Source organism: Antrostomus carolinensis, unplaced genomic scaffold (genome assembly GCF_000700745.2).
Source record: "Antrostomus carolinensis isolate BGI_N321 unplaced genomic scaffold, ASM70074v2 scaffold25502, whole genome shotgun sequence".
Classification (NCBI taxonomy): Eukaryota; Metazoa; Chordata; class Aves; order Caprimulgiformes; family Caprimulgidae; genus Antrostomus; species Antrostomus carolinensis.
In genome coordinates, this window is record NW_010300648.1 from 5,166 (window position 1) to 32,914 (window position 27,749).

Here is a 27,749-nt window from a genome sequence, read left to right on the forward strand (position 1 = left end):
GCATTGCAGGAGATCTAAGGCTACTTGACCTATGTACACTGATGAAGCATTTCTATTCCAGCTCTGTCTCTGAAGATCTGGGTTGCAGACGTGGAGAGTTTAGCAGAAAACATTATGGATCTGTGGAGCTTGTAAGTTTACATAGCCTGTCCTTTGAGTTTAGCAGCTTATAATGCAGAGCTCAAATCTTTTTCATTTCCAGGTAAAAAATGTGATGTTTGGAAAATGTGCTTTCTAAGCTGGACTTGAATGTTACAGAGTGATAAAAAAAGGCTGCAGAATAGATGTATTAGACCTGTGGTAGGAAATCTTTATACTAACTTTTTTATAAATATTTCGTTGTAAGGGGACAGGAAGTGTTATATAAATATGTTTACTCCCAGATGGAAATTGAGCCTTTTTTCCTCTTATAAGCTGAAGATTGCAAAATATTAGGGTAGTATTTGATGAAGTACTTGCAATTATGTGAGTTAAAAACTGTGCATGTGCTCGTGTGTACATATATATGTGTGTATGTGATTTGATGTGTACGTGCCTCAGAGTGGTGGGAGAGGGTTTAAAATTAAAAGAACTAGTAAGAATAAGGATATTGAAAACTGTTCCCTAAAATCTGTCAGTTATTCTGCATTTTCTTCTAATTCAAAGGTTGTCACTTCATTTTTTTTCTCATATATAAATTCTTCTTCACTGTTAAAATAACAGTATGTCAGCAGTTAAAATAACATCCCTCTGTATGCAAGGCCATAATTAAATTACATAAACTTACTATAGGAAAACAGAAGTGGGGAGGGATAAAGCAGCTGAACTCCAGCACTCTCACTGTGGGAAGAAATCACCAATTTTCTACTAGCTATAATTGTAGTTTAAAGTTCTTGGATAGTATATTTATTAGTATGTATGATAAATTGGGTGTCAGTTGGTAACTTAGTTGCTGGAAGTTGCATTGCAAGAGCGCCAGGTATCTTGCTTTTCTTTTCGTACATTCCATGTATTAGATGTGGGGTTTTAATCAAAAAAGCAAGTGAACTGCTTTCTGCTAAGAGAGACTCATTCGTTACTAATACTTAGATTCTTTTGCTGGAAAAGAAAAATTGATTTGTAGTTATAAATTCACAGTAAGCTCACACAAATGGTCTTGTCTTTTGATTGGTTTTCTTAAAATTCTGCTAATATTTTATGAAAGTGTGTTTTTATCTTTTGGAGTACAAATGTATAAAGGTGCTTGTTGCCCTTTCAAATTTCTAAATGTTTTATATTGAACCTTTCCTGCTTAATATTTTCCACAGCAGCTTCTCAATGGCTCAATTATTTCCACCTTTTATTTATTACAACACAGTTATTTTGTCTCTGCCCTAAACTCTTTTTTCCTATGTCTTTCCCACTGGTGTAATACAACCAGTTGTCCATATAATTTCTCTTGCAATTTATACAAGGCACCAGGATGTTTTGGAGTTTTTGCTGTGTTAGTTTATTCCTGACATAGCCCCAGATCACTTCAAAATGTTGCCATAACTCTTTCACCAAGTAAAGGGAGAAAGTATTATCCTAGAGTAACATGGATTGCTAGTGGAAAGTGAGGAATGATATACTATTGCATTATTTTTGTTCAGATACCATTTCATAAGTTTAATATGATATGTGGCAATCTTTTTTTTTTTTTTTTTTTTTTACAGTTTTGAGAGGAGTAACATGCGATGTCTTTGACAGCATTCTCCTTCTCTTCTCTTGTAGGGATCCTAGGCAGTGTTGCTGAACACATCAGAATTGTCATGTTATCCTACGTTTTACTGACTTCTCAAGAGCTTTTTTAAAAACAAAGAGAGTTTCAGTGTTCTGGGAATCCCTGGATTCTCTTATAAAAGGACCAGGCAGTCTTTCCAGAGTATTTATGAAACTGTTGAAATCTTCATCTGGAAAGAAACAGTATTTGCTGATAATGCTGGAAGCAGACCAGGACATCTCCTGTACCTTATTCAGTATCATCACTGAGTATTATGTTTGGAGATTCTTGCTGCTCTCAGTATCCTGAAAACATCAGTAAATAAAATGCTAATAAAAGACAGCTAGTCCCAGTAACATTGCCAACAAGTAGAGTTTCAGGCTTAGCAAGGCTGAGAGGACAAGAATCATAATGTCTGTAAGATCCATTGTTTTGAAAGGAGCAAGCTTCAAGATCGGTTTCTGGAAAGCAGACAAGTCCCTCTGTAGGCATTCTGTGTGTTGGTGTAGCCAAAATCTGAGACAGGGTAATTTCTGATTAGTACTGGGATCTACCAAAAGAGCGAGTGGCTCTTCTACTCCTGCCTCCTTAGAGTTATAATTGGATCATTACAAATCTGTAGTCACATTAGTAATAGCTGTGCTGATCCCTTCTCTGTGAGTAGTTGTATGATGCCTGGGAGAAGAAGAAAGAGTAGTGAGTTTTGATTACTGCTCATATGGCTATTTTTGGAACTACAGTCTCTATCTTGAACTCTCTTATAGCTTATATCTAGTGATGCTGATGGAGCCATTCAAAGAGCTGGACGGTTCCGTGTGGAAAACGGCTCCTCTGGTGAGGTGAGTGGCTAAAGATACTTGTAGAAAGCTGAAAAAAATAATTCAGCTTCAGTTATTCTTTACCACTGCATTTGCAGTCAATTACTAAGGAAGAGGACTTGAAAAATGCTAAATAGTATGAGAAAGTAAGATTCTAAGAGGAAGGAGATAGTGGGTTTTTTTCTCCCCCCAAAGTCTAGTTTAGCTCTTCTTTCAAGAGTATGCAATCTCAACAATTTAATTTTTTAAGGGAAAAGCTGGTGTTTCATTTAGTTTTGGTAACTTTTTGATCATCTGATCATGTTAGAAGAAAAATACCTATCTTATCCTCTGAATAACACTTGCTACTCTGTAGTTCATCACTTTATATTGGTGTCCTGGTGATACTACTATGTTCAAGTTGACCTTTGTGCTTTTAAGTTTATTCCTCAGTTTCAAGAGGTTATAGCTGCGTTTCTGGCCCCCCGCCCTTAGTTGTCTTTTGGCAGCTATGCTTATCTTTAAATAAAGAGAGAAAGAGGCAGAGTGGAGCCCAAGAGAGCCATTTTCTAGATTCCTGTGCTGTTGAACGGGAAGTGTGTCCCTGTAATCTGTCCCTGTGTCACTCCAGTGGCACTTAAGTTTCTACTTATCTCCATGTTTTATCTTCCTTTGCAAAACTTTTTCAGCTATAAATATAATCTTAATATTGAAAGAAAGAAGACCTCATATTCCTGAAATATATGTAAAGGTCTTGGAACGGTTGTATTGAACTGATATTAACAGTAAACTATTCCTGATCATCTGTTTGCTTCAGCACTGGGTGTAGAGTTTAAAGCAACCTTAAAAGTTAAAACTATTAATCTTAATAAATCTTAAAAGTTAAAATTATTCTGCATTGAATCTCTGTGTGGTCATGTTCTGTAAACTGCCTTTTTACTTCAGTTTCATGCAATTCAAAAGCTGATTAGCTTGAATCACAGAAAGATTCTCTGCGTGTGTGATGAATGGCCACATGGTGAATGGATGTAGAGAATAGCTTTTCCTCTGCATATGTTAATTCTTAGTGGAAAGGGATGCTTGGGAATTTACCTTAACCAGCCAATCCAGAAACAACACTGAAGAACTTCCAGAGCATGCTCTGGTCTAGTGAAAAGTCCATGAGGATTATTTTGGGAAGAACTGAGAAAATGAAACCTAGAGGCAGAATTCTGTTTGTTAATTTATTTTTTTTTAAGTTTTAAAAGCACTGGTCTTCAAATTCCACATTGAAATATCTTCTTTTCAGTGGAATACTAAGCTATTACCTGTAACAGTGGTACAGTGGGAGAAGACTGCAGTCACTTAGAAAGAAAAGAGGAAACGTAAAAAAGGAGAGAGAAATTTTTAATTTCAGCTGCACAGCTGCCTTCAGAATAATTCTTTGCTTTTTAGAAAACAGTATACAGTTAAAACTCTTCTGGTGAATCAGCCACTCTTGATTGGCTTTTGCCTATATTATGTTATCCTTTTTTTTCCACAGGGCATTTGATCTAACAGTCTCGCAATTCTATTTCAGAATACAGGCTACACTCCGGGCACGTGGCATAGAACAGATGTGCATTTGGAAAACCCAGAGTATCATACAAGATGGTATTTCAAATATTTTTTAGGGAAAGGTAATTATTTTTTTTGTGAATGGGCTGAAGTTTTGATCAGTGAAAATGCAGTGTAGTTTTGAAATGCTATTATTTGAATATTGAAAAAGTATGGTGTTAATTTAGTATTAATACATTTTCTGTCCTGTACAGAAAACAAGTTCTTATTTCATGTATTTTTAATCTGAAGACAGAGGATGGGTTTCTGTAAGTGACAAAACCCCTGCTACCAAAAAGGGATGTTTTGAAACCCTTCTTGACCTTGAAGGCTGCACGTGCTCTCGGGTTTTTTACACATCTGTGTATAAACATGTAGTTATTTATGTGGATGTGTATGTTTTTACATGTGTATTGATATATTTACACGTTTATGCACATGTGTCTGTGTGTCTGTCCCCATATGTCTGTGTGTGCACACATGAGTGGGTGTGTGTGTCTTCTTTATGGTTGATAGCGCTTCTTGTTTTTCCCTGACAGTTCATCAAAATTATATAGGTACAGATGCAGAGAAGAACCCTTTCTTTCTGTCTGTTGTACTGTCTGACCAAAATAATCAGCGTGTTCCTCAATACCATTCAATACTTTGGAGAAAAACAGTAAGAAACAAATATTTAACTGATGCTCTGACTTTTTTTTTTTTGTTTGCTTGTTTGTTTTGGATATGTTTATCGTACACTTTTTTTGTTTTCTTCAGAATTTCATAATTTAATACAAATTTTTCATTTTATACGATAAGATCATATCATTCTACCATAGTAGATAAAACTAAACTAGCTTTGTAGATAACATTATACTAAACTTTCTGACAGAAATCTGTGATACCAGATATTTTTAAATTGTTCTTACCTGCAACTCTGTATTATTTTTAGAGATGTTGCCTACATTGTTCTTTGCGATGTCTTGCGATCAATTTAGGCAGTGACTTTATACCGCTTTTAGGATTTTCTTATGCTACATTAAGAAAATACATTTTTTCTTTAAAATATGTTAAGATTTTCTTGTACTGTGCTGAGAAAATAGGCAGGTGTGATATTGGTTTCACTAATATTGTTTAATGATTTTTTATTTCACTTAATATTACATAAGAGCCTTTTATCCAAGCTATTGATTTAAAACTCTGTATGCGAGCATGTTTCACCTTTTTTTTTTTTTTTTTCAATAAATACTTTGTACTGTCTGCTAGTTTCCACATGCCAGTGTAGTCATAACTAAGTAAAAAATAATTTTGCACCATCCATTACTTTTCACATTCAGGTTTGGTTGGTTGGTTTTGGGGTTTTTTTTCCCCCCTCAAACCAGTAGTAAATATGGCTAAGTAAAACTAGCATGGTTTTGTTCTTTGGTTTTTTACTTAATTGTTTTTATTAATATTCCTATTTGAATATACAGGAAAAGTCAGTATGTCCTGTAATATCTCCTAGCTTTTTTTCTTTATAGGGTACTCAGAAAATATGTCTCCCTTATAGTCCCACAAAAACATTATCAGTGAAGTCTATATTAAGGTATGTATTTACAAATAAGTTATCAGTTACGATACTTGTGTGTATGCCTTTTCCTGTAATTCAGAGCTTGTTTTGCTTGGCTTTCGTGACAGATTTATAAAAACGGTAAAAACTGATTTACAAATCTTTACATTGAAGGCAGCAAAAAGTGGTTTTAAAGCCTGTCCTGGAATAGGCAAAATAGCAACTTAAAATGGAGAAAATTTCTTAGTACTTTTCCTTAAGCAGAGAGACGATTTTCAAATTGGAAAACAGGTGCTAAGTGGAACTGCAGTGGTCAAGAAGAAATACCTTTTAAAATTAGAGAGATAATAAGCAGACCTAAGGAACAGCAGATTTTGACTAGAGGGGTAGTTATTCTATGGCCCTAGCAGGAGGAAGCATGCAGAGAATAAACCAAGAATTGTTTCTTCATTTGATTGTCTCCATGTAAGTCTCACTATGGGTTTGTTAGGCACACTGTCAGTGGAGCCAAGAAAATTCCTTTCCCTAGCCAGAGTCTGTATGGGTGTGCGTGACTTTTGAGATAAAGTCAGCAAGCCCAACACCATTTTTATTTATTTCAACAATATAATCGACTGAAATAGAGCACCTGTTTGCAAAGCATTAATTCAAAATGAATCTGCAGTTTTTACAATCTCTTCATGTGGTATGTTTCCTCAAATCCCTCACTGACAACATCTTCAGTTGCATCTTCTATAAGGATTTTGCCTCCTTTAGAAACCCATGAAAAGTGCCTTCATTTACTGAACGGATAGTGTGTACCAGATAAATGGGCAGCCTGCAGGTCTTCAAAACCTTTGGTCTGTATAGAATACGAGAAAATGTCTTTTGCTTGATTGAAGCTGATCCACTGGATAACACTGCTAGTGCTGACATGAGAGGATAATTCTGGGAACTAGGGTCGTAACTGTTGCTGAAACACCTGCGTGTTCCATCCTGCGGTGCTCCAGTATTTTACAGAGGAAAATGCAGGCTACTTTCAGACCTCGTTCCCCACTTCTCCAAGGGTCTGTGCCACCTGTGGTCAGCTGGATAAATGTCATCTCCTTTTGTCCACTTGGGCTTAGACTAAAATATCTTCCCTGGCTGTTGCTTTGCTTTTACTGTCCTTGAGCCTTCACTCAGGCCTGATTGATAGCCCTTTGACATTTCACCCTGTTCATATCCAGTGTGAATCTAGGTGCAGACTGTCTCAAAAGAACTTTGATTCCATTAATAAACCTGTTTTTTCTAAAATATTTGGAACATTTTAATCCTTTCAAAAGGAAATAAAATAAATCCTATCTGCATTGTGATCTAGCATAAGCACTGATGGAAAGGTGCATCAGATTTGACCTCCCTGGTAGTTAGTTCACAGTGCCCCAGACAGACTGCATTTGGCGCTCTGTGACGTGCTGCACAGTTCTATGAAATAATGGTGGGGGGAAAAAATGGGCAAAAGTTAATAGAACATCCAGAAACATGAGTTAGGAAAAAATGCTATACATTAGATATTCCTGTTTATTGAGGCAGTTGACCTTGCTTCTTATTTAAGTACTTTTTTCTCTTCTGTTTGTGGATCTTTGGCATGTGAATTTGATGCTGAACTGCTCATTTTTCATTTGACTTGTCTTGAATTATTTTCAAAGAGAGAAGAAAAGCTTACAAAAAAACTTAGTTATTGAGTCCTCCTAAAATGCTCACAATGATTATGTATAAAGCCAAAGTGAAGGGTGATGGAATAAAGCTCTGTGCTTTATATGTAAATACAGTAAATGTAAACCTGATCTCCATGCAGAGTCTTACTGATTTCTGTTTTTAAAATCCAAGAGAAGTTTAGGAAGTCTTGGAGTTTAGTATTGTGGGAAAGAAATGGCTTTTCCACAAAACATTCTGTGTAAGAGAGGCTGTTTGAACAATTTATTTTGCAACCAGTTCTAACTGCAACCAGTTAGTGGTTTAATGTTGAAATATATACTTGCCCTTCTATAAAGCAGTATTGAATTTGTGTTTCAGTGCTATGAGTCTTGACAAATTTGAAAAGAGCCCAAGGGAAATTTTTCATCCTGAGATACAAAAGGTAGGAGGTGACTTATTTTTTGTTTGTTTTTCTTTATTATTTTCTGGAAAAAATAAGTCATTAATTATAAATGCTATCAGTTTGTTTCTTTCAGTAGCAGGATAATGATGAGTAGGGCTACATGATAGTAAAAAGTAAACTGTCTTTATCAGTTGAACTGGCCACTTCAAAGCAAAACTTAAATATACAAGGATGATACAGTTTTATTTGTGTTATCTTTAATACCAGTGTGCTAAAGATATTGGTTTTTTTTACAGGATTTATTGGTTCTTGAAGAGCAAGAGGTAAATGTAAACTTACTACTCCTAGCTCGCAATACCTGTTCAGTGAATACAGCTTTGTATTTGAAATATTTGCACTGACATGCTTGTGACAACTTAGAAATCAATTGCTTATTGCAGTAAAAAATGTAGTATTTCTTTGCAACATATGAGATTAAAAAAAATCATTTTAAGCACCAACTTAATATATTCTATTAATAGATCACCAACTTAGTATATCATAAAATTCATAACCTGTGATCAAAGGTAAATTATCCACTTCTTGAGCCATGTAATGGAGTTGGTATGAAATATATATTCCCATGTGTAGGATGTATACAGAGGTACGTAGATTAAAGTCCATGGAGAAAACATTTTAGGTCTTTTGTTTGATTGCTTTATCATATAATATTAGATTTTATTTCTCAGGGATCTGTAAATTTTAAATTTGGAATCCTTTATGCCAAGGATGGGCAGCTTACAGATGATGAAATGTTCAGCAATGGTGAGTTTTTTTCAGTTTTTTCTTAATTGTTTTATTCATCCGAATAAAAAAAAAAATGGTGGATAGTGTCTACACGTGGAAGCCAGAAGGGAGGTGATGGTTACATAAACAGTTGTTTTGTTAGGTTTTCATGTTCATGCTGGGTGAAAAATTGTAGCATAGAATATTCTATTTCTGTAAAAGGTTGCTTTAGGAAACTTACTATTACAACTTGGAAGCTATTAAAATTTCTTTTTTAGAAATAGAATCATAGAATGGTTTGGATTGGAAGTGACCTTAAAGATCATCTAGTTCCAATCCCCCTGCCATCAGCAGGGACACCTTCCACTAGATCAGGTTGCTCAAAGCCTCATCCAGCCTGGCCTTAAACACTTCCAGGGAGGGGGCATCCACAACTTCCTTGGGCAACCTGTTCCAGTGTCTGACCACCCTCACAGGGAAAAACTTCTTCCTAATATCTAATCTAAACCTCCCCTCTTTCAGTTTAAACCCATTTCCCCTTGTCTTGTCATTAGTTGCCCTTATGAAAAGTCCCTCCCCAGCTTTCTTGTAGCCCCTTCAGGTATTGGAAGGCCGCTATAGGATCTCCCCGGAGCCTTCTCTTTTTCAGGCTGAACAGCCCCAACTCTTTCAGCCTGTCCTCATAGGAGAGGTGCTCCAGCCCTCGGATCATCCTGGTGGCCCTTCTCTGGACTTGTTCTAACTGGTCCATGTCTTTCTTATGTTGGGGGCTCCAGAACTGGACGCAGTACTCCAGGTGGGGCCTTACAAGAGCGGAGTAGAGGGGCAGAATCACCTCCCTCGACCTGCTAGGCTATACAATGTAAGATTTATAAAAAGGAAGCAGTTGAAGGAGGCAGCTCATGGTACCTGCAAAAAGCTACTGTTGTTTCTAGTCCTTTCACTCTTATGTTTTTGCAGCATGATCATTTTCTTCTATGCGCTTGAACAGTATCTTGGACTTAGCAAAAGAGGTCACTGTTTAATGTCACATGATGATGCCTGTTCTGCAAGGCTGGGATGCTGTTTCGCTAAAGGCAGAAGGCTTGGTTGACATGAGGAGAAACTAATTCAGCTGAAATGTTGGTCCTTGTGTCCTGGGAGCAGGACCTGTTCCTGTGTTTTGATTAATTTTTGTAGATATTCTGTTACTGTGTGTGCTTTTCTGTTGTAACGTTTCTCCCTTCCACATGTAGAAACTGGAAGTGAAAGTTTTCAAAGGTTTTTGCGTCTCTTGGGTGACACAATAACCTTGAAAGGCTGGACAGGCTACAGAGGAGGACTGGACACTAAAAGTAAGAACTCATTTGAAGCCAAAAAGTGGGAGGGCTGCGATACAAATGTTTTTGCTTATTGCACGCACGTAGGTATATGTTGTAGGAATAATGCAATCCCAAATCAGACTTTCTCACGTGCATACTAGATGTTCTGCTTCACCAGCAAAAAGGCGGGTTAGCTTAAATCACTGGTATGAAATACAGTTGAAGACAAGTATTTATATGACCTGTATCTTCAAGGTAAATGGTTTCATTTTATATTGGAATGGGGTGAAGAATAGCCTGACGTGTTACTTGCTTCATGATAGCAAGGCATCATGGCTTGAAGAACCATGCATGGTTTCAGGAGGCTAGGTGAAGGACATCTTAGGTTTTAAGTGTGCAAATGTGCACATTAGGTTGCGAACTCATGTTTGAACCCACATAAAGTGTGCAGTATGGACATTTTCTAAAATGGATCAGGAAAAAAGGATGACTAAAGAAGGTTTGTTAGAAGGACCTGAAATATCTTTTGTTCTTTAGGAAACTTAAAGGACATATTCCTGCTGAGAATGTTGTATTCCCTTGCAGATGATACAACAGGAACCTCTTCCATCTATACAGTTTTTCAAGGGCATGAAATCATGTTCCATGTTTCAACCATGCTGCCGTATTCTAGAGAGAACAAGCAACAGGTACATGGTTCTCTCTTCCCTCCCATCCCACCTTGTTAATATTTTAGAAATATAAATCTTAAGACTTTTGCTATATTTTTTCCTCAGTAATATACTTAATGCTGAAAATTCTGTTATGTTTGTTAGAATCATGTGATCTCTATGATGGCACAAAAGACACGAAGAATGTCAAGATTGACTGAAACGTGATTGAGTATTCTATTATTCAGATGACTTGTAGTGCTTCACTGCTGCAATTATTATTATCTCAAAGAATTTATGAAGGCTGGAAATTAGACTTGTGTGTGAACTGTCAGAATACTCACATATGTAACACACGACTCAGGTAGCAATTCATATAGCTTGAAGGAAGTTCCCCATGTGAGCATCTTAATGGCAAGCTTTGTGTATTTGCTCTGAAGCACAGCTGTTGCCCTCTCATAAATTAATTAGGTGGGTTCTTGGGTACTTTTTCAAATGTGCTGTCATCCATTGCTTTAATCTTTCTATGTATTATATAATGAAAAAAATACTTTATAAGCACATATGTGCATCACACATCCATAATGATTTACCTAAAATTACTCGCAAATTACTTGTTTTACTCTTTTCTTATTTAAGCAGTAATTATATATTATTTATTATTATAATAATATGATTGGATTATATAATGTCATTTTTTTATTTCCATGTCAGTTTTTCTCATGCTTTTGCCTTGGATTGATGACAAGATCACAGCAAAAAACAGAAGCCAATCAGGACTTTTTTTTTTTTTTTTTTAAAAAAATAGCTTAGCATCAGGGGGTTTTTTCCTTTTATTTCAAGTGATAGATTTGCTTTTTTGGAATTCTAGGTGTTCCGTGACCAATTTGTTAATAATAATTATGGAAATATGAGTGCTTTCCTAACTTAAAAATAGGCAATAGCTGCTGTTTTAGCAGCTGCCTTGTGTGTGCACTGTGACATTGGTAGTTTTACTTGCTTATAGTTAAGTAAGAATTTTGTATTTGCTTCAGTCATATTGACCATAATTTTTCTGTTTGCAGTTTAGGAATATTGTTTTACCATTCTCTCACAGAATTGTTAAAGTATTTGTTTATGTCTTCTAAGTAATTGTGTCTATCTCTTCCTCCCACTTCCTTTTTCCTTTTTTTTTTTTTTTTTTTTTTTTCCAGGTAGAAAGGAAGCGACATATTGGAAATGACATTGTCACTATCGTATTTCAGGAAGGTGAAGAGTCATCTCCAGCATTCAAGCCATCCATGATTCGTTCTCATTTTACACGTATCTTTTTCCTTACATTTTCTAGTGATTTTATTATTTTTTTTTTTAAATCAATATTACTTTCTAATTCTACTCGTAAGTCCTTCCTGCATGCTGTTTATGGAAGTGAAAACTATTTTAGAAGGACAGTTGCATTCTTAAAGACTCTGACAGTTTAACTTAACTGGCAGCCAAACAAGACACAGCTGCTTGCAGTACCCCACTCTACCTCTTTCCTCCCCCCCGCCCTCATCCAGGGAATCGGGGAAAGAATTGGAGCAGTAAAGATGAGGAGACTTGTAGGTTAAGATAGAGCATAAAAATAATAAGAATAAGAGTAATAATGATAACAACTATATATATATATATATGAGTGATGCACAGTACAATTGCTCACCAGCCCCTGATAATGATCCCAGAGGAGCGAAAAGGAACCCCGAAATCGCAATCCCAGAAAAGCAAGCCTGAGTGATTCCTGAGAGAATTCCCCCCCTTTCCGGTCAGTCCCGGTTAATATACTAAACATGACATAATATGATATGGAATATCTTACTGGCATATCCAGCTGTCATTTCTGGGTTTTACTAACTACTACACTTTAGTTCTCCGCTACCCTCTTCCAGTCTTCTCTTCTTGGAAACTGCCCAAGCACAGTGTCCTTGTAGTTATCAACATTCTTCTCATAACAGTCTTCACTGAAACCAAAACACGGTGCTTTCTAGCTACTAAGAACAAAATTAACCCTATCCTAGCAAAAACCAGGACAGTATTCACCCCTTATTCCATACCATTTACATCATGTTTAGGTTTCACCTACATTCTTTACCTTCAGCTGCTTGACTAGGAGTCTCTTAAGTCTGCCTCATAAAACAATTTTTATATTGAACCACTTAGAAGATAAAGGCAAAGCAAGAATGTGTTTTTAAATTGTACTTTTATTGAAGGCATTTATTTGGATCACTTCACAAATTAACTTCCATACATTTTCATAAAATATAAATTTATTAAAATATTTGTGTTAGTAATGAGAATTAATTTGGCATTAGCTACTGAATATTGCCTTCTGATATTTAGATGCTGTTTATTTATGTATTTATGTATTTTATGTATTTATGGGAAAAAAATAGCATACAGATATCCCATTTCGCTGTCCTATACAGCAGTGATAGCTGCTGTAAGGGTTTGCCATATGTCTTCGGTGGGGTAGGACTGAGTTACCTAAATAAAGACACCCAGCACCAATTTAGATGTCCCAACATATCTGAAAGGCCTGTACAGGTCTGGCAGATACAACTCTGTGCCTACAGAAGATCTGTACCTCTTTTGGAATAGCAGCTGGAGACCAGGCAGTGTACTCTCAAGCATCTTAAATAGCACAGATGCTTACATTGAAATATATGAATCCCATCCTAAGTCTTTTATTGTTGCAGTCTCCAATAGTGCTGATCAGTTATTGACAAAAGTTTCTTAATTCTGCCTGGAACAAACCCTTACAGCCAATAAAGTTATTCAGACACACTTCTATTATGACTCTGTTTATAAGAACTAAAAACTTAGTAATGGTGTAAAGGAAGTCTGTCAAAGCAAGAAGCTTCTAATTGCTTCTATAAAAATATCTTGCAAGGATAAGGATTTCTCTGATATTTTTTTTTTTCCCAGATTTGCCCAAAGTTATGAATCAAGACTGGTAATACATTTTTGTGTAGTTGCACTTTAAATCCTCTTCTCTATTTTTTTATAGTTCTGTTAACTAAATTATTTCATTGGAATGTTTTCTTCAATGGAAGTTTTGGTATAAGTGAAGTTCGGAATCAGTACTTTTTTGTCAACTAAAAGAATTTTTAATCTCAAGTCTATCAAACGCACAAAACACAAAGCTATGTAGCACGTTTTATACTTCATATAATGGCAAGAAATGTGTATTTGTGGTAATAGCTCAATTTTTAAACCTGTTGATGAAACACACTAAAATTGTGTATGGGACCTCCTTTGTAAACAGTGAAATGTGTGTAGTCTAGAATATTTTTTTATATTTACATTGTTTAATATATTTTACCTTTATTAAATCTGTGATCTGCTGCAGGAAAAAAAAAAGTGTATTAAAATACATGTGAGCTTCGTTAGTACTGGATTAACTTCCTTAACTGCATGGCAGATATTTTTGCCTTAGTGAGATATAATGAGCAGAATGATAGTTACAGGTAGGTGCTGATTGTAACAAATAACCTCACACTGAATTTCTGATGGTTTAGAGATAATGAGAAAACGTTTTGTGTTGTCCACCTGTCTGTATGCCAGGAGGCCAAATAAACTTAGGAAATTGAAGAGCAATATGTACCTGGATGTAGATGGCTATAAACTGGCTATGAATAAGTTGCATGTTTCTAACCATCAGAAAAATGGAATTCTGGAACAGGCATAAGCTAAGGGGGCAAAACAAAACTACTTTTTAGATGAAACGTAACAAAATGGTGGAATATATGCCTGTAACATTCTGACCTGGTGAGATCAATGACATAGTGAACTACAATATATGTTGGTGAAAGGTAATTAGATGTGATGCTGTGATAGCTGTGAACTGCAGATCATTACAGATCTGGGTTCAATTGTAGCTGAGCAGACCAGTTCATTTTTAGGGATCTTACTACAGTGCTTGTACAGTTGAACATCATGTACTTAAAACCTAGGGAAATTTCATAGAATCATAGAATGGTTTGGATTGAAAGGGACCTTAAAGATCATTTCGCTGGTAAATAATGTGTTCTTCATCTGTTTTTCAGTTAGGAGGCATATGCTGTCCAAGTCTGAATCTGTTAAAGAGACTCTGTTAAAGAGACTCTGATGGAGAATCTGAAAAGCAAGCATTTCTGCAGCCTCATGCCTAGGTTTTAATGAATGAAGTGGCTTTAACCAAATAGTTTATCCCAACTCTTGTCTTGAGATTAATGGTGAGATGCCAGAGATGTCTCTCAGTCTTGAAAAAGCAGGATGGCACTGACATGTCATTATCTGAGCTTATGGGAGGGATTCACCTTGGGCTTGAGCCAAATAAGCAGTAAAGAGAAGTAAGAGTCACCCTTTAGCCATCAGTGTGTGCTGCAGTTCTCAGTATAGGACATAGACTTGCCACTGTTATTTCTCCTTTACAAAGTACTAGCAATATCTGTAGTGATCCCTTTTCTATGGAAAGCATGCTAAGTCATTTGTTACTTAAACTAGGTAAAAAAGAAATGGGAGAATTGCATTCTCTTGGATATGTGCCTAAGGAGAGGTTTGGTTAGGTTTGAAATCATTGCCGGCTCAGATGCTGAAGTCTCTCTTATATTAGGAAACCAAAATGTTTGGTTTATCCAGAACTAGAAAGGAAATTTCAGGGCATGAAACAAAATCTGTGCCTCAAACTGAAATGTACATGTATATGTCTACAATACTCAAAGCTAAAAACTTTCCAAGATGGAAGGGGGAGTTCAATGTGTTAGGCTTTGCACGCAAATTTATAATGGCTGTGGAAGCCAGCATGACATTAGTTATTATTTAGTAAAATTGTGACCTGTTTGCAAATCATTCTACCCCCCGTTTGCAGGATGAAGCTGAAGGTTGACAGCACTGAGTCTGCTTCTTTGAGGTGAACTACCAGATAGCTTGTAATGGAAAGAAAGAAACTGAAGTTGGAAAAGGCTTCCAGGAATTACAGGGTCCTTAGCTTAGTTTTGCTTCCTCCTTCCTTGACAATTCTGTAACTCTGAGGACTCGGGCAGATTGTGAAAGACACCAGCAATATCCCTGGCACTAGTGCTTTTTCTTTTTTTTTTTTTTTTTTTTTTTTTTTTAACAACATATAACACTTTGTCAGCTAAGAAATACAGAACAAGTGTAGAAGGTATTCTTTTAGCCTCTCCCTCAATGCATAATACAGACCACTGATAACCGGCAGCCATGGTCCATAGTTTCAGACACTGCTGCTCAGATCCAATGACATGGTTCCAAGCATTCCAACGTATGTAAATTCTGGCACACTTTGGAAGTTTTTTATACTTCATAGGGTGAGCAGTCTTCACAGTTATCTAAGAATGTGTGCTTCTTGCTGCAATAGAGGTTACCATAACTTTTTGTATCTCAAAGATACAGGACTGGCTGAGCCTTCTTGCCTAGCTCCAAAACTTGATGGTTATCGGTTAGATGCTTTTTGTCCAACTGCAGCTCCACCTACTCATTTTTGAATGTTACTTTAAATCATCTGCAGTGCAAATGTGGAAATGCACAAGAATGTGAAGACGAGAAGAAAATGGATTAATATTAACTAGATTTCTTCAAGAAAGCTTGCTGATAAATGTGTGCTTTCTCCTATCTTACCTTTTTCTTCGAGTCCCTTAATATTTGGGAATCTTTATTTTGGGGCATAGTGGAGGAGAAGGTACACACCATCCTTGTTTCTCTTGATGTGGAGTGTGAGATGAGACAAAGTATGTGTATGCCAAATAGATAAGGAGTTGAAAGTCTACAAAGTTGGTTGCTTGAGGTGCATGTTTATCCACAGGGGGGATATATATATGGACAAGGACATCTCAAAAGAATTTTTTACTAGAATAACTTTCTTTTACAGTATAGCTAAGAAACTTAAATCTTGATCCAGTAAGATGAGAGAAATCTATATTACTGTGTTTTTCCAGCGTGTCATTAAATCTAGCTTCATGGAAGAATCCAACAGCATAATACTTCAATTTACGTATGTGGGACTTTTGTCCCTCCTTCTACTTATAGCTAAGATTTGTTCTGGAAAATGTCTGTAGTGCAGTTTAAAAAAGGAGTAGTTTTATTTTGCTTTAAGATTTTGTGAGCACCTTCTTGCAGGTTTGGTTTCTTTTTCAATTGATTATCCTCACAGATTCTGCTTTTCAGTATTCCCAAATTTGTGAGGCACAAAACATGTTCATGATTCCAGCCTGTAGCGGAAGCTCAGTTACTTCTTTCCTTCTTTTTGTCTTGTTTTCAGACAGAAACCTCATTAGCCTTTAAGAAGTGAATGTTGTCCTAATTGTAAGATAATAGTAGATGGGCTAGCCCTGGTAAATGCTTTTTACGTTGCTGTTTATTTGGGAAAAAAATGAGTAGCAGTAAATAAGATAAATTTGTCTCTCACTCTGAATAACTGACTGCTTTTAATAGATCAGTCCCTAGTTGCTTCATTCTGCCAGTCTTAACACATCTTCCCATACTGCATACCACACTATTTTTACTGTATATGACAGGCTTAATACATTATTGTATATTCCAGCTTAGCCTAACTACATTTCTTTCTGTCCCTTCACTTTAGGCCCATATGGGACTCTTGTTCCTTCTGGGGTTTGTTTTGTTTTGTTTTTTAATGAAGATGGTCTTCTAACTGGCCAAAATTTCAGTCATAAGAAACAGGTGATACTCTAGGCTTTTGAGACAAATTTTCCTTGTTTCATATGTAATGCTACTGTGAGGCCTGACACTGAACTTCTGCTTAGAATGACTTTGTTTTATGCCATTCAAGAAGTCAGAAGTTGTTTTGGTCGGTTTTCTTGTGGTTTTCCCTGTCTTAACTCATTCTGCTCTAGCCAAGGAACATTTCACACCCTGTGAAATGACTATTTTTTTTCACATCCTGATAAATGATAATTTTTTTGCCTAGATGGAATAAGATAGACATAGGACATCTCTGAAATTGTGTCTTGAATCTGTGAAACCAGTATTAGAATGATCAATATTCATTCAAATGTAATACTGCATTTCAGATTGTATGTACAGTTTCTAAGCTTTCATGAAAAAAGACTGGATGAATCCATTAGAATCCATTTGACTCAATATCATTCAATCACTCCTGGTTCCTTGAGCAAGCAAATTCTGACTGGTTTGTATAAGAGTAGAGATGGGTTGAATCTATAATTTTACCACTTAACTTGTTGCGACCTGTGTCAGCTGCACATGCCACTTGGAAGATCTTTGTCTGACTGCTATCTTACAGTGAAGAAAATTGTGCAGACTGTCACTTGAAATACCAAGGAATGATTACTTATTTTGAAGAAGCTACAACTTGCTGGGCATGTTATATGCATGGGTTTTGTACCTGCCATTCATTCTTGCTATGCTGAATTCCTTATGGATCAAAAGAACTCAGCAGGTCCAGCTGTCATGGAAGTCATTCTGACTCTTTCTTCCTCAAAGAAAATGATTTGCTATTCCCGAGATGCAGATTCAACTGTAGTAAGCCATTGTTATTCATCAAGAATCAAATGGTTCATGCATGTGGTGAATGCTTAGGTAAGGTGGAATTCTACATGCAGAACATACTTTGTAAGTGAATAACTGTTCTTTTACAGCTTATCTGAAAAGGACTTGATTTTGCTAGTGCCATCAAAAGCATTGTTCTATGAGTAGAACTGCAATTGCATTTGTAATTGTTAGTATCCCAGTGTTAGTTTGTGTAAAGGAAGCAGAGTTTTGCTCAATGAATAATTCTAAGTGAATGTTTTTTGTTAGAACCCATGAGAGTTCTTACCTTAGACATACCCATATTAGTTTCCAGTTTTTTCCTCTGTTTTGGATCAAAATAGTGGGTGTTGAATGTGACTTTCAATATAGATAAAGATTTGTTCTTTCAATAGGCTGAAAATATTTTCAGAAGAAAGCGTTCCTCTCTTTGGGCCTCCTCTTCCATCCCCACCTGTGTTTACAAACCACCAGGAATTCAGGGATTTTGTGTTAGTGAAATGTAAGTCAGTTTTTCTTTTGCTAGAAACACTTTTTTAGTAAGTATGTTAATAAATTGAAAATAATGATGCTTAAAATGTACATTTTCTTGTGTATGCCACTGTTCTGTATAGAATTTTTTTTTCCAGTCTGTAGCACAGGTGTGATGTAAGTTTCATCAAACTTCCATTCAGTTCAACAAAAACCTGAATTTCTATGCAATTATGCTTCTCAGACTACTAGATACAGACTGACTTTTACATTTGCAGAATGTGCAGCCATATTTAGCTTTGCATTTCCTTAAAAGACTTGGGAGATCTGAAAGAATTTATAATGATGTTCAGTAGTTAACAATAGAAGGCTTTAGGTTAGCAGCTCTGAAAACCTGAAGATATAAGCTTTTCTGAATGCAAGACAGAAGTCTTTGAGAACTGATCATGATGATTACAACCAAGATGCTTACCAGACAGGAACTTGACTAATAACTCATTTTCCATATTTAAATTGGCTTAGTACTTAAATTGATTAGCAGTTTGTCTTTAATTTTTTAATTACTTAGAAGGTTATTCAGATGCCTTGTGGAATTCTCTTATTAGTAATTTTTCCCTTTTAAGCTTAAGGGATCATTATTCACTAAAAAGCATGCAAAAAGGAGGCAATTCTAAATTACAAGGAGGAAAACAGGTATTTTTGTACAGAAGCAAACTAAAGTCAGTGGAAGTTGTCCAGGTTCATTTAGATAATGTATCTCCTTTTCCATAATATTTTAGTAATAAATGGGGAAAAAGCCACCTTGGAAACCCCAACATTTTCTCAGAAACGTCAACGCACTCTGGACATGCTGATCCGCTCTTTATACCAAGACTTCATGCCCGATCTACACAAGGTAAATGTAAGTCAGAAGTCTCTGCACCCCTCACATGGGCTCTCCTGTTCTAACTGGTAGATGGAATGTTCTGTTGCTTTAAAAGACCATAATCCTAATGAGCACTGAATTGCATACACTAAATGCAGGCTAAAATACCGGTTGTCGTATAACTTTTTTGCAGTTACTGGAATGTTGACAGACAGTCCTTTCAGAATAGGACTTTTCATGCATTTGTTTAAACCAGGTGTGAGTAGAAGCATAACAATGTCATACTTTGTATAAGCTTAGCTGCAGCAAGGGAATAGGAAATTTAGGCTCTGCAAATACAGATATTAGTCTCATCACCATAAAAACTGCACTGACTGATTCCATTATGTGTCAATTTGGATCATTTTTACCTTCAGGTAACAATGAGATTACTTCATTTTAGACGATGAAGACTTATTTTTAAGGTGATTCTTAACTAACTAAAAAGAAATTCAGTACTTCGCACTGTTTATTTCTCCTGGCTAAATAGATCAGCTTAAACTTTTTTGTCCATATATTCATATGTGCAGTCTTTGTTATGATTGTATAAAACACGACAGTGATAAACTATGAGAAGTTGAAAAGCAAAGCGCTCAAGGATTGGAAGAGTTGCAGTTTCTTTTCTCTAAGAAGCTACAGTTAGATTCATTAATACAGGAAAATATATTTTTAAAAAAAGATGGAAAATTTAGATAATATCACATTAAGTTAACTCAGATTAAAAGATGAGGAAAACTTTCAGTGCAGTTTAAAAAATAAGTATTTTCTGGTTTAGAACATGCTCAATAGAAGGTCCTTCAGTGATGTGTTACCAGAGTCCCCAAAATCAACACGGAAAAAAGAGGAAGCTCGGCAAGCAGAGTTTGTCCGACTTGGTCAGGTAGGATCAATTTAAGAGGTATGCACCTATGTTTATGAGGACGGCATCACCCTTTTTGTTAGAATTTGATTACTTGCAGAGTTACATCAGGACGTAATGCAGTTCTCTGTGGTCAGAAATAGTTTTGTAGTACTGCATTAGTTTAAGCTATGTTAAGGTAAAATATGAATAGAAGTATTTATCTGTAACACTTGAGGTACATAACACAATTACAAATATTTATAAAATACATAAGCTAAAGGAAGGCTGGAAAAATCACACTTTAGGAACAAACCTGAAAGGTCTTTCCCTAAAATTTCCCTACTTTGTGCAGCAGATGCTTTCTGCCTCCAAACAGAAGAGTTCTCTGTCTTTTTCTGTGCTTTGGAAAAACGCAATATTTCATGGATTTCCTCCATATGTTTTGTTAAGATTGAAGTTCTTAGAAATAATGTACCCTACTTTAGCCAGGAAGATGTTTCGACAGTCTTTCTGCTAAAGTCCAGAGAAGAGCAGGCTCTGGGGAGACCTTATAGCGGCCTTCTAATACCTGAAGAGGGACTACAGGAGGGTTGGGGAGGGACTTCTAGTTACTTCTAGTTGAAGAATGTGTGATACTGTGGCTGTGTGTCCTTGGCAGCCCTGGCAATGTGTATATATATAGTTTGACTTAATGGTTTGTTATGAACTTTTGCAAGTGAAAGGCCAGCTTGTATAATTGCTAAAAGGATCGTCTATCCAGCTGGCTTATAGAATGATTTGTGTAGATAACTAGCTTCTATGATTTGAGGTGGAGGCTTTTCTGTGTTATTATGTTTGACACATCTTTTCTGATTATGATTTTCCATTTAAAAAACAAACAACCCCCCCAAAAAACCCCCAACCCAACCAACATATGGTCTGGCTGAGAAGGTGTCTAGCAGCCCTCTAGTGATTCATGCAGACTTTGTTTAGGATGTAGAGAGTTCACCTTCTTTCCTAATTACTTACAATGTGATAGGAATTCCAAACTGGAGTTGCTTTGTAGTCCTAAACTGTCCTTTCTTTATAGTCTTTAGCTTGAGTATTGCTGACAAAAACTTAATTTAAATAAAAATCTGTTTGTATTAGGCATTGAAATTAAAAACCACTGTGAAAGGGGATGTGACAGCGAACTTGGCAACCACAAGCTTTTGTAAAAAGGAGGTGAGTGAACCCATCTGTCTGAGGAGAGTTATAAAAAAATTAAATGCTATCAAGTATGGCATTGCATATCAGTTCTGCCTACTGTTTATTTCCTTTTATAATGAGATACTGTAGCGGCAGAGATGAAATTTATAGTATCAAAGTGATTATGCAGCCAATATCGAGTTAATAAAGGATGAGCCTGGAGGCAGAAGCATTTCTCAAGTTAAAGCAAGTGTGGATATTTTTGTATCTGAGAATATTTGATGAAAATGCAATTTTCCATATGCAATCATCTTTTTTTTAACTTCTGCATCAAGTTTAAAAGAAAGTTCAGTTGTGTTTTTATTTCCTGTAGTACCCGATCTTGTTCAAGGGTATTAGGGAGTGAAAGATGCAAACCACACTCTTCTGCCTGCATCTTATATACAGAAGCTTCAGAAGTGCTTATAAAACTTCAGAGACTTCAGCTAATATTTAAATAGGGGGAGGAGGGGCAGACTCTGGGACATGAGCATAGAGAACACGGGACAAAACAATTTGGCAGAAAGGCAGTTTTAACTGTACCGTGTGCTAGTGACTAAACATCACAAACTGAGCCGTAAAATTTAAGCATGTGCGTGTAGTACGTGTTTTAAGTCTATAAGGTTTTTTGTTTGTTTGTTTTTTTAACAAAATACATACTGAGTATTTCGAGGGTTGCACTGAGTATCAGCTGCATGTGTTTCAGTGTTTCAGGAATGTGTCTTACACTTACTAGCTTACAAGCCCAATTAATATGGAGAGTATTTCCTCTGGAAGAAAATGAATTACATTTTGATATTACAAATTCAAAAAATACACTGTTTGGAAATGTATCCTGCCAAAAGTATTTACATATTATTACTTGCCATTGTCCATCACATTCTGTGTCTGTATGATCTGTATTTCTTAGTGTACTTAATATGTATCCCTTATGTTACTTCATAGCCTTGGGAATCTCAATCTTTCTGCAGTAATTTTCCTCATGAGATTGTCTGTGCAGATTCTTGGGGCAAGTCCTTGCTGGTTTCTACAGATGTTGGCATCTTGTTAATAGACGGTTAGTAACTGATCGAGTGGTAATATTGTAAATTTTTGTGTATCTGACCATTTTCTTGAAAATGTATGTTCATAAGCTCCTTTCAGGTCTTGGTAGGTCTTCACCTGTGGGAATAGTTACCAATCCAAGTGAAGTTATTACATTTATGTAACCTAGTTGCAAAAATTGTCACTGCATCAGAATCAAGCCCTATTGGGGAACCAATGTTAATGCAGATTTCTGAATGTTTTGTTATTTCAGATGTTGTTTTCTTGACCATCTGAAAAGACTTGTGAAGTCACATTTGAGCTCAAGGAGCATTTAAATGGCTTGTCTCGATTTCTCAGCCCTTGATGATAGGGAACCTGAGGCCAAAGGCTTATGTGACAATGAAAACCTGCTTCTTCCATAGCAATGATATTGCAGCTTTGAACTCTTATCTTTTGTGTGCCACATGAGGCCATCAGAATTGAAGGAATGAAGTTATTTCTCGGTGAGAATTCTCAAACTTTCCAAAGAAAGGCCCTTTTTAGGTTTCAATTGCATAATCTGATCCATGGCAATGATAAAACCCTTCCATGAGGAAGTATTAGCTATGATGCTATGGTATATGTAGCAGCTTTGTGCAGGTTTTTAAATTTTCATAAGAAAGAAATGAGGCTTTTATTCCAAAATGAAATAGGTCAAAACCAGGGACTAGCAAATTTTTGTAGGCATTTAAATAAATATGTGTGTTTCTTTTTTAGATGGTCAACAGTCAGTGCAAGTATTTGATAAAACTCTCCAAATAAAGCAGATGCATGTGTTGGAAGCTCTGGATCTTTTGATTGCCCGAACAGACAAAGGTAGGAGAGGTCTCTGATTCTCATATGAGTGTATCTTGTGCTGGGTACATAAGTCTCATGAGGTGATCATGTCTGTTGGTGATGAGTATATTAGATGCATCATTTAGAATAAGGGAACCCATAGAGCAACTGCTATTATTTTCTAAAAGGCTGTGGGGGCAAAATCCCTAAATGCTCATTCTTGCTTCCTTCAGGTTAAGCCTGAAACTGGTCATGTGGTCTTTTTTCAGACACTATTGGAATTCGACACTCTTTGGAAATCTTCTTGACTGAATTATATGTTTATTCCATCGTGCAAAAATGTGGAGGAAGTTACTTATGCTGTCACTCTTTTACCAAATGTGTTTTATTGGTATTTATTCTGTTAACTGTCACCACATCCTAGTGCTATAGAATATATTTTCTTGAAGGTTCTGGTACAAAAGAACTTAATTGCTGTTTGGGCTGACAATGTTTCCTCTATAGCCTCATTTGGAACCATTAAATGTGCATAAAACATACACTTTTTCAATGAGGTACTTCTTACCCAATAGTCTGTGATTGAATTTGACAAAGTGAATGTACACAAAGCAAGAACAGGATCTTTGTGTAATACAGAGAAAAGAATTATAAATATGATTGGTTTATTATTTTTTACCACATTATGTCCATTTGCTCAGTATTGGCTGAAGTTACATTTACACAAACTTAGGATAAAACACAGTTCCTTTTGTATCATAGAATGTTGTGAGTTGGAAGGGACCCAAAAGGATCATAGGGTCCATCTCCTGTCCCAGCATAGGACAGTCTCAAGATTCAGATCATGTGTCTGAGGGCATTGTCCAAATGCTTCCTGAATATTGTCAGGCTTGGTGCCATGGCTCCCTCCCTGGGGAACCTGTTCCAGTGCTCCACCACACTCTGGGTGAAGAACTTTTTCCTAGTGTCCAACCTAAATCTCCCCTGGCATGTCTTCCTGCCATTCCATATCATTGGAAGTTGCCTAATTTGGCTGCACCTGATGAAAGTCACCCTGGGACCCTACGGAACTGACTCAAACTACCTCAGAGCCATATGCAGTTCTCTCTAAGACACCTGGAAGGTGGGTGACGTTTCTGGAGATCTGAAAAGGGTAGTTGTATCTGAAGCTTGGTTTGTGAAGCTTCTAGAAAAGATTATTTCATTTAATTGTCCAAACACTGTACTCTTTGGTTAAACCTGGGGGGAGGGGGGGGGGGGGGGGGGGCGTGGAATGTAAGCAGGCATTTTGAGGTAACAGAACAAGGTATTCCTGGTGTCATTTAATGACACTTCCAACATAGTCTGATAAAGTCTTAGTCATGTAAAAAATTGCGGAGATTTTTAACTCTTCATATGGATGCCTTCTGAAGCATTTAGGAGAAAGCTCTTTCATACTTGCTAGAATTCTGACCTCATATTTCATATTTGCATACCATAATGAAATTAAGATCTAGAAGATCTTCTTTTCTGGAAGAAAAATCATACTTACCTTTCATTTTCAGACTACACCTCAGCAGCAAAAATTAGAAAAATAATGAGTTAGATGAGCAAAAGCATGCTCATAAACTGGCTTCAAAGACTTTGTGGGTTTTTAGGATAAAACGTTATATGCTGCAAGGTTAACTTTTTAAGCTTAACTATCTGCAAGAGCTTATTCAGGTCAACTTTCCAAGAGAAAGTGTTGGAAGAAGTCACCAATACAGCAGCTATCAATGACAGCAGCACGAGTTGCTTTGGTAGCAATGGCCTCCGTTCTAATGCACACACATTTAAATCTAACACTACAGTGGGGTTGTTTGTACCATCTGCTGGTTAAATTTGCGCTAGGAATGAGAGGCAAAGCACAGAAATGGATCTGTTTTGTCCTCCAAACACTTTTTTGTTTGGTTGGGTGTGGTTGGTTTGTTTTGGTGGTGGTGGTGTTTGTTTTTTTTTTTCCCAGCTTCTTTTTGTGAAATGCCTAGACATGAGGGTGAGGGGGGATGAGGAAGAGCTGCTTTGCCTGGAGGACTCAAGTCTGTAGGAGGTTAAAAACTAGTTAGTTTAAAAACTAAATAAGCTTGGATCATAGTCACTTTTATAGGCAGCCACAGATAAATCTAACACTACAGTGGAGTTGTTTGGAACATCTGCAAAAGAATTAGTATTGTGAAAGGGGAGTGATGCATCCTAGAGGGCACACCAGTCAAAGAGCCAGAGCTATGTTAAATGACAAGGAAAGGTGAAGGTTTATGTCTGATGAAAGGCAGGCTTACTGTCAGCCTGTGGGGTGCACATCTCATGGCCTATGGGAATTTAAACCCCAGTTCCTTTTTAAGAGCATATCAGACCAGTTTCAGTGAAGGTGGTGGTCATTGTTCTGCCTTCATGGTTAAATGCCTGCCCAGGAAAGAAGTTACTGTATGTGTTATTCTTTGCTGCACACACATAGCATCTTCACAGAGGCAAATGTGACATGTTTGATGGAAGCATAAAATGTCTTCTGAAGTTTGGCATAACCTCCAAAAATAACAGCACTTAATTTACGTGGTAATACTTGCTCCCTACTGTGTCTGCCTATTTGCAGCCATTTCTTGATCTGAAGAATGCAGACATTCAGATTGGCCAGAAAAAGTTCTTGAGTTTTGCTATGGGTACACAGTTGTAGCATTTCAGAATTGTCTACTTGTAAAATACCTAGCTGAAACAGTAGCTCAGGTACAAAGACTGAATGCTACAGTTCGCACTGGCAGAGCAACTACTTAATCTGAGGCAGAATTCAGGAGAAAATGGTAATAAATTTAGAATAAATTTTTTTTAGGCTTGAATGGCTGCACTAAAAACCATCTCTGATCTCAGTGCAAGTGATGGTAGTCGTACGAATGACAGCTGATTCTAGATCAGGAAAGATGGCCTTCCTTCAGGTTGTGTCAATAGCTTCTTTAGCTTAAAATCAAAACTAGTAGAAATGGAAGCGCATTTTAAACTGTTTGGTCATGTGTAGGTTTTCATGTATGTGATTGTGTTTGAAAACACATGCAGCACCAAGAATTGTGCAGTACTTGTAAAACAGTGGGTGAACAGGCAAGGCTTTGATTGCATTTCACGTTTCATAGCATTGAAATGTGCCCTGAGTTTGAGAGGCACTCTTTATTACTTTGCTAAATAAAGATGCCACAAGCTTGTTAGGGACTTTAGATTGACAAAAATGATTGATTAGTTGCTAGGCAGCAACTACAGCTGTCCAGTTTTGCGCGTGGGATTATAATTTGTACTTTCCTAGATCTGGCAACAAACTGCGAAACTTTCTGAGCAGGTAGTGCATGATCACAAGCAATCGTAAACAGTTACTGCAGAGGTTGATGACAGGGCTAGCACTCAGCTTACAGAAAACTCTCATGATACAACGTTCACCAAATGTCATATTTCTAATACTGATTCTGCCTTACACATTTTTGTGATAGTTTCTGAAGTGAAATCAGAGCCTCCTATGTATTTTTGTGTTGATTTCCCTAGTCCTGTAGGATGCTATCAAAAGTTGCTCTTGTTTACTGAGAAAATTTTGGATTACAGATTGCTACAGAGGCCCATTCAGTTGCCAGCTCAGATTTTGCCATGTCACTATCAGATGATCATCACTAGCCGGGCCCAAAATTACTGCATCTAACATGGAAGATGTTAGCTGGTCAAGTGCCATGGGCAAGAATGGTTTTAGAGACGTTGAGGAGATTCTCAGATAGAGTGGGAAACATCTTATAGGTAGCCTTAATCATCAAAAGGAGAAAGATTTTAGAGAAGAGCAGCCTAGTATTACCAGGACTTAAAGCATGGACTAGTTGATTGCTGTAAATCCACAGCATAGTTTATCTTTCGGCAACTTGTTTGACACTACAAACAGAAGATGTGCGTTTTCTATGCCTTGATGTTTGTCTGACTAATAAGATTTGTCCCCACCACCGAAAACTGTATTTACAGTCCTGCTTGTTTGAGGAATTTGCCAGATTCTGATGCTGGATTCTTCAGGTTATTATGATTGGAACTTACTGAACACCAAAGACAGTAGTAAGTCCAAAGAGAGACTGAATTGATGAGAGCAGGAACACTGTCGTTGAACAATTGACTTAGCTCATGTTTTTTGGCCTTCCCTCCAAAAGGATGTGAATGTTGCTTGCCATTCTTCTTCCATGAACTCATTCATGGAAGCACAGATTCCTGTCTGTACACATTCCTGAAAAGAGAGGGATTGCATATATTTTATTTTCCTTTTGTCAGTATTGACAGTAAGAATTTTCTCTCTGACTCATTACTCAATGTTTCAAATCATGGCAGACTTAAGGAAGCATGGCATCTCCTCTTCTTTTACACTTGCTATGGGAAAAGGAGGTCATGCAGGGGCCAGATGTTGCTGTTCTCTCTGAATTGAAAGCAGCACCCATGATTTTGCTTTTGGTTTTACAGTGGTATCCACACCAACTGTATATTAAGAAAGCATGCTTAATTTTTCCAGCCATATCAGCTTGTCTAGCAAAAGAGTCTACCTTTGTCAGAAAACCT

General features: G+C 36.8%; 1 protein-coding gene across 1 annotated transcript in view; it reads left to right on the forward strand.

Annotated features, from left to right (window-relative positions):
* Window positions 1-41: 41 nt before the first annotated feature.
* The window catches only part of GARNL3 (GTPase activating Rap/RanGAP domain like 3), a 38,182-nt gene continuing 10,474 nt past the window's right edge, over window positions 42-27,749 (forward strand). Inside the window, exons 1-18 of the mRNA XM_029083810.1 lie at window positions 42-131; window positions 2,485-2,559; window positions 4,076-4,175; window positions 4,632-4,750; window positions 5,592-5,656; window positions 7,655-7,718; window positions 7,976-8,002; window positions 8,408-8,483; window positions 9,680-9,778; window positions 10,331-10,434; window positions 11,589-11,697; window positions 13,832-13,877; window positions 18,309-18,415; window positions 19,164-19,285; window positions 20,064-20,168; window positions 21,258-21,332; window positions 22,281-22,392; window positions 23,118-23,216. Coding sequence (XP_028939643.1) covers window positions 42-131; window positions 2,485-2,559; window positions 4,076-4,175; window positions 4,632-4,750; window positions 5,592-5,656; window positions 7,655-7,718; window positions 7,976-8,002; window positions 8,408-8,483; window positions 9,680-9,778; window positions 10,331-10,434; window positions 11,589-11,697; window positions 13,832-13,877; window positions 18,309-18,415; window positions 19,164-19,285; window positions 20,064-20,168; window positions 21,258-21,332; window positions 22,281-22,392; window positions 23,118-23,216 — 1,594 coding nt within the window. The remainder of the gene's footprint in view (window positions 132-2,484; window positions 2,560-4,075; window positions 4,176-4,631; window positions 4,751-5,591; window positions 5,657-7,654; window positions 7,719-7,975; window positions 8,003-8,407; window positions 8,484-9,679; window positions 9,779-10,330; window positions 10,435-11,588; window positions 11,698-13,831; window positions 13,878-18,308; window positions 18,416-19,163; window positions 19,286-20,063; window positions 20,169-21,257; window positions 21,333-22,280; window positions 22,393-23,117; window positions 23,217-27,749) is intronic.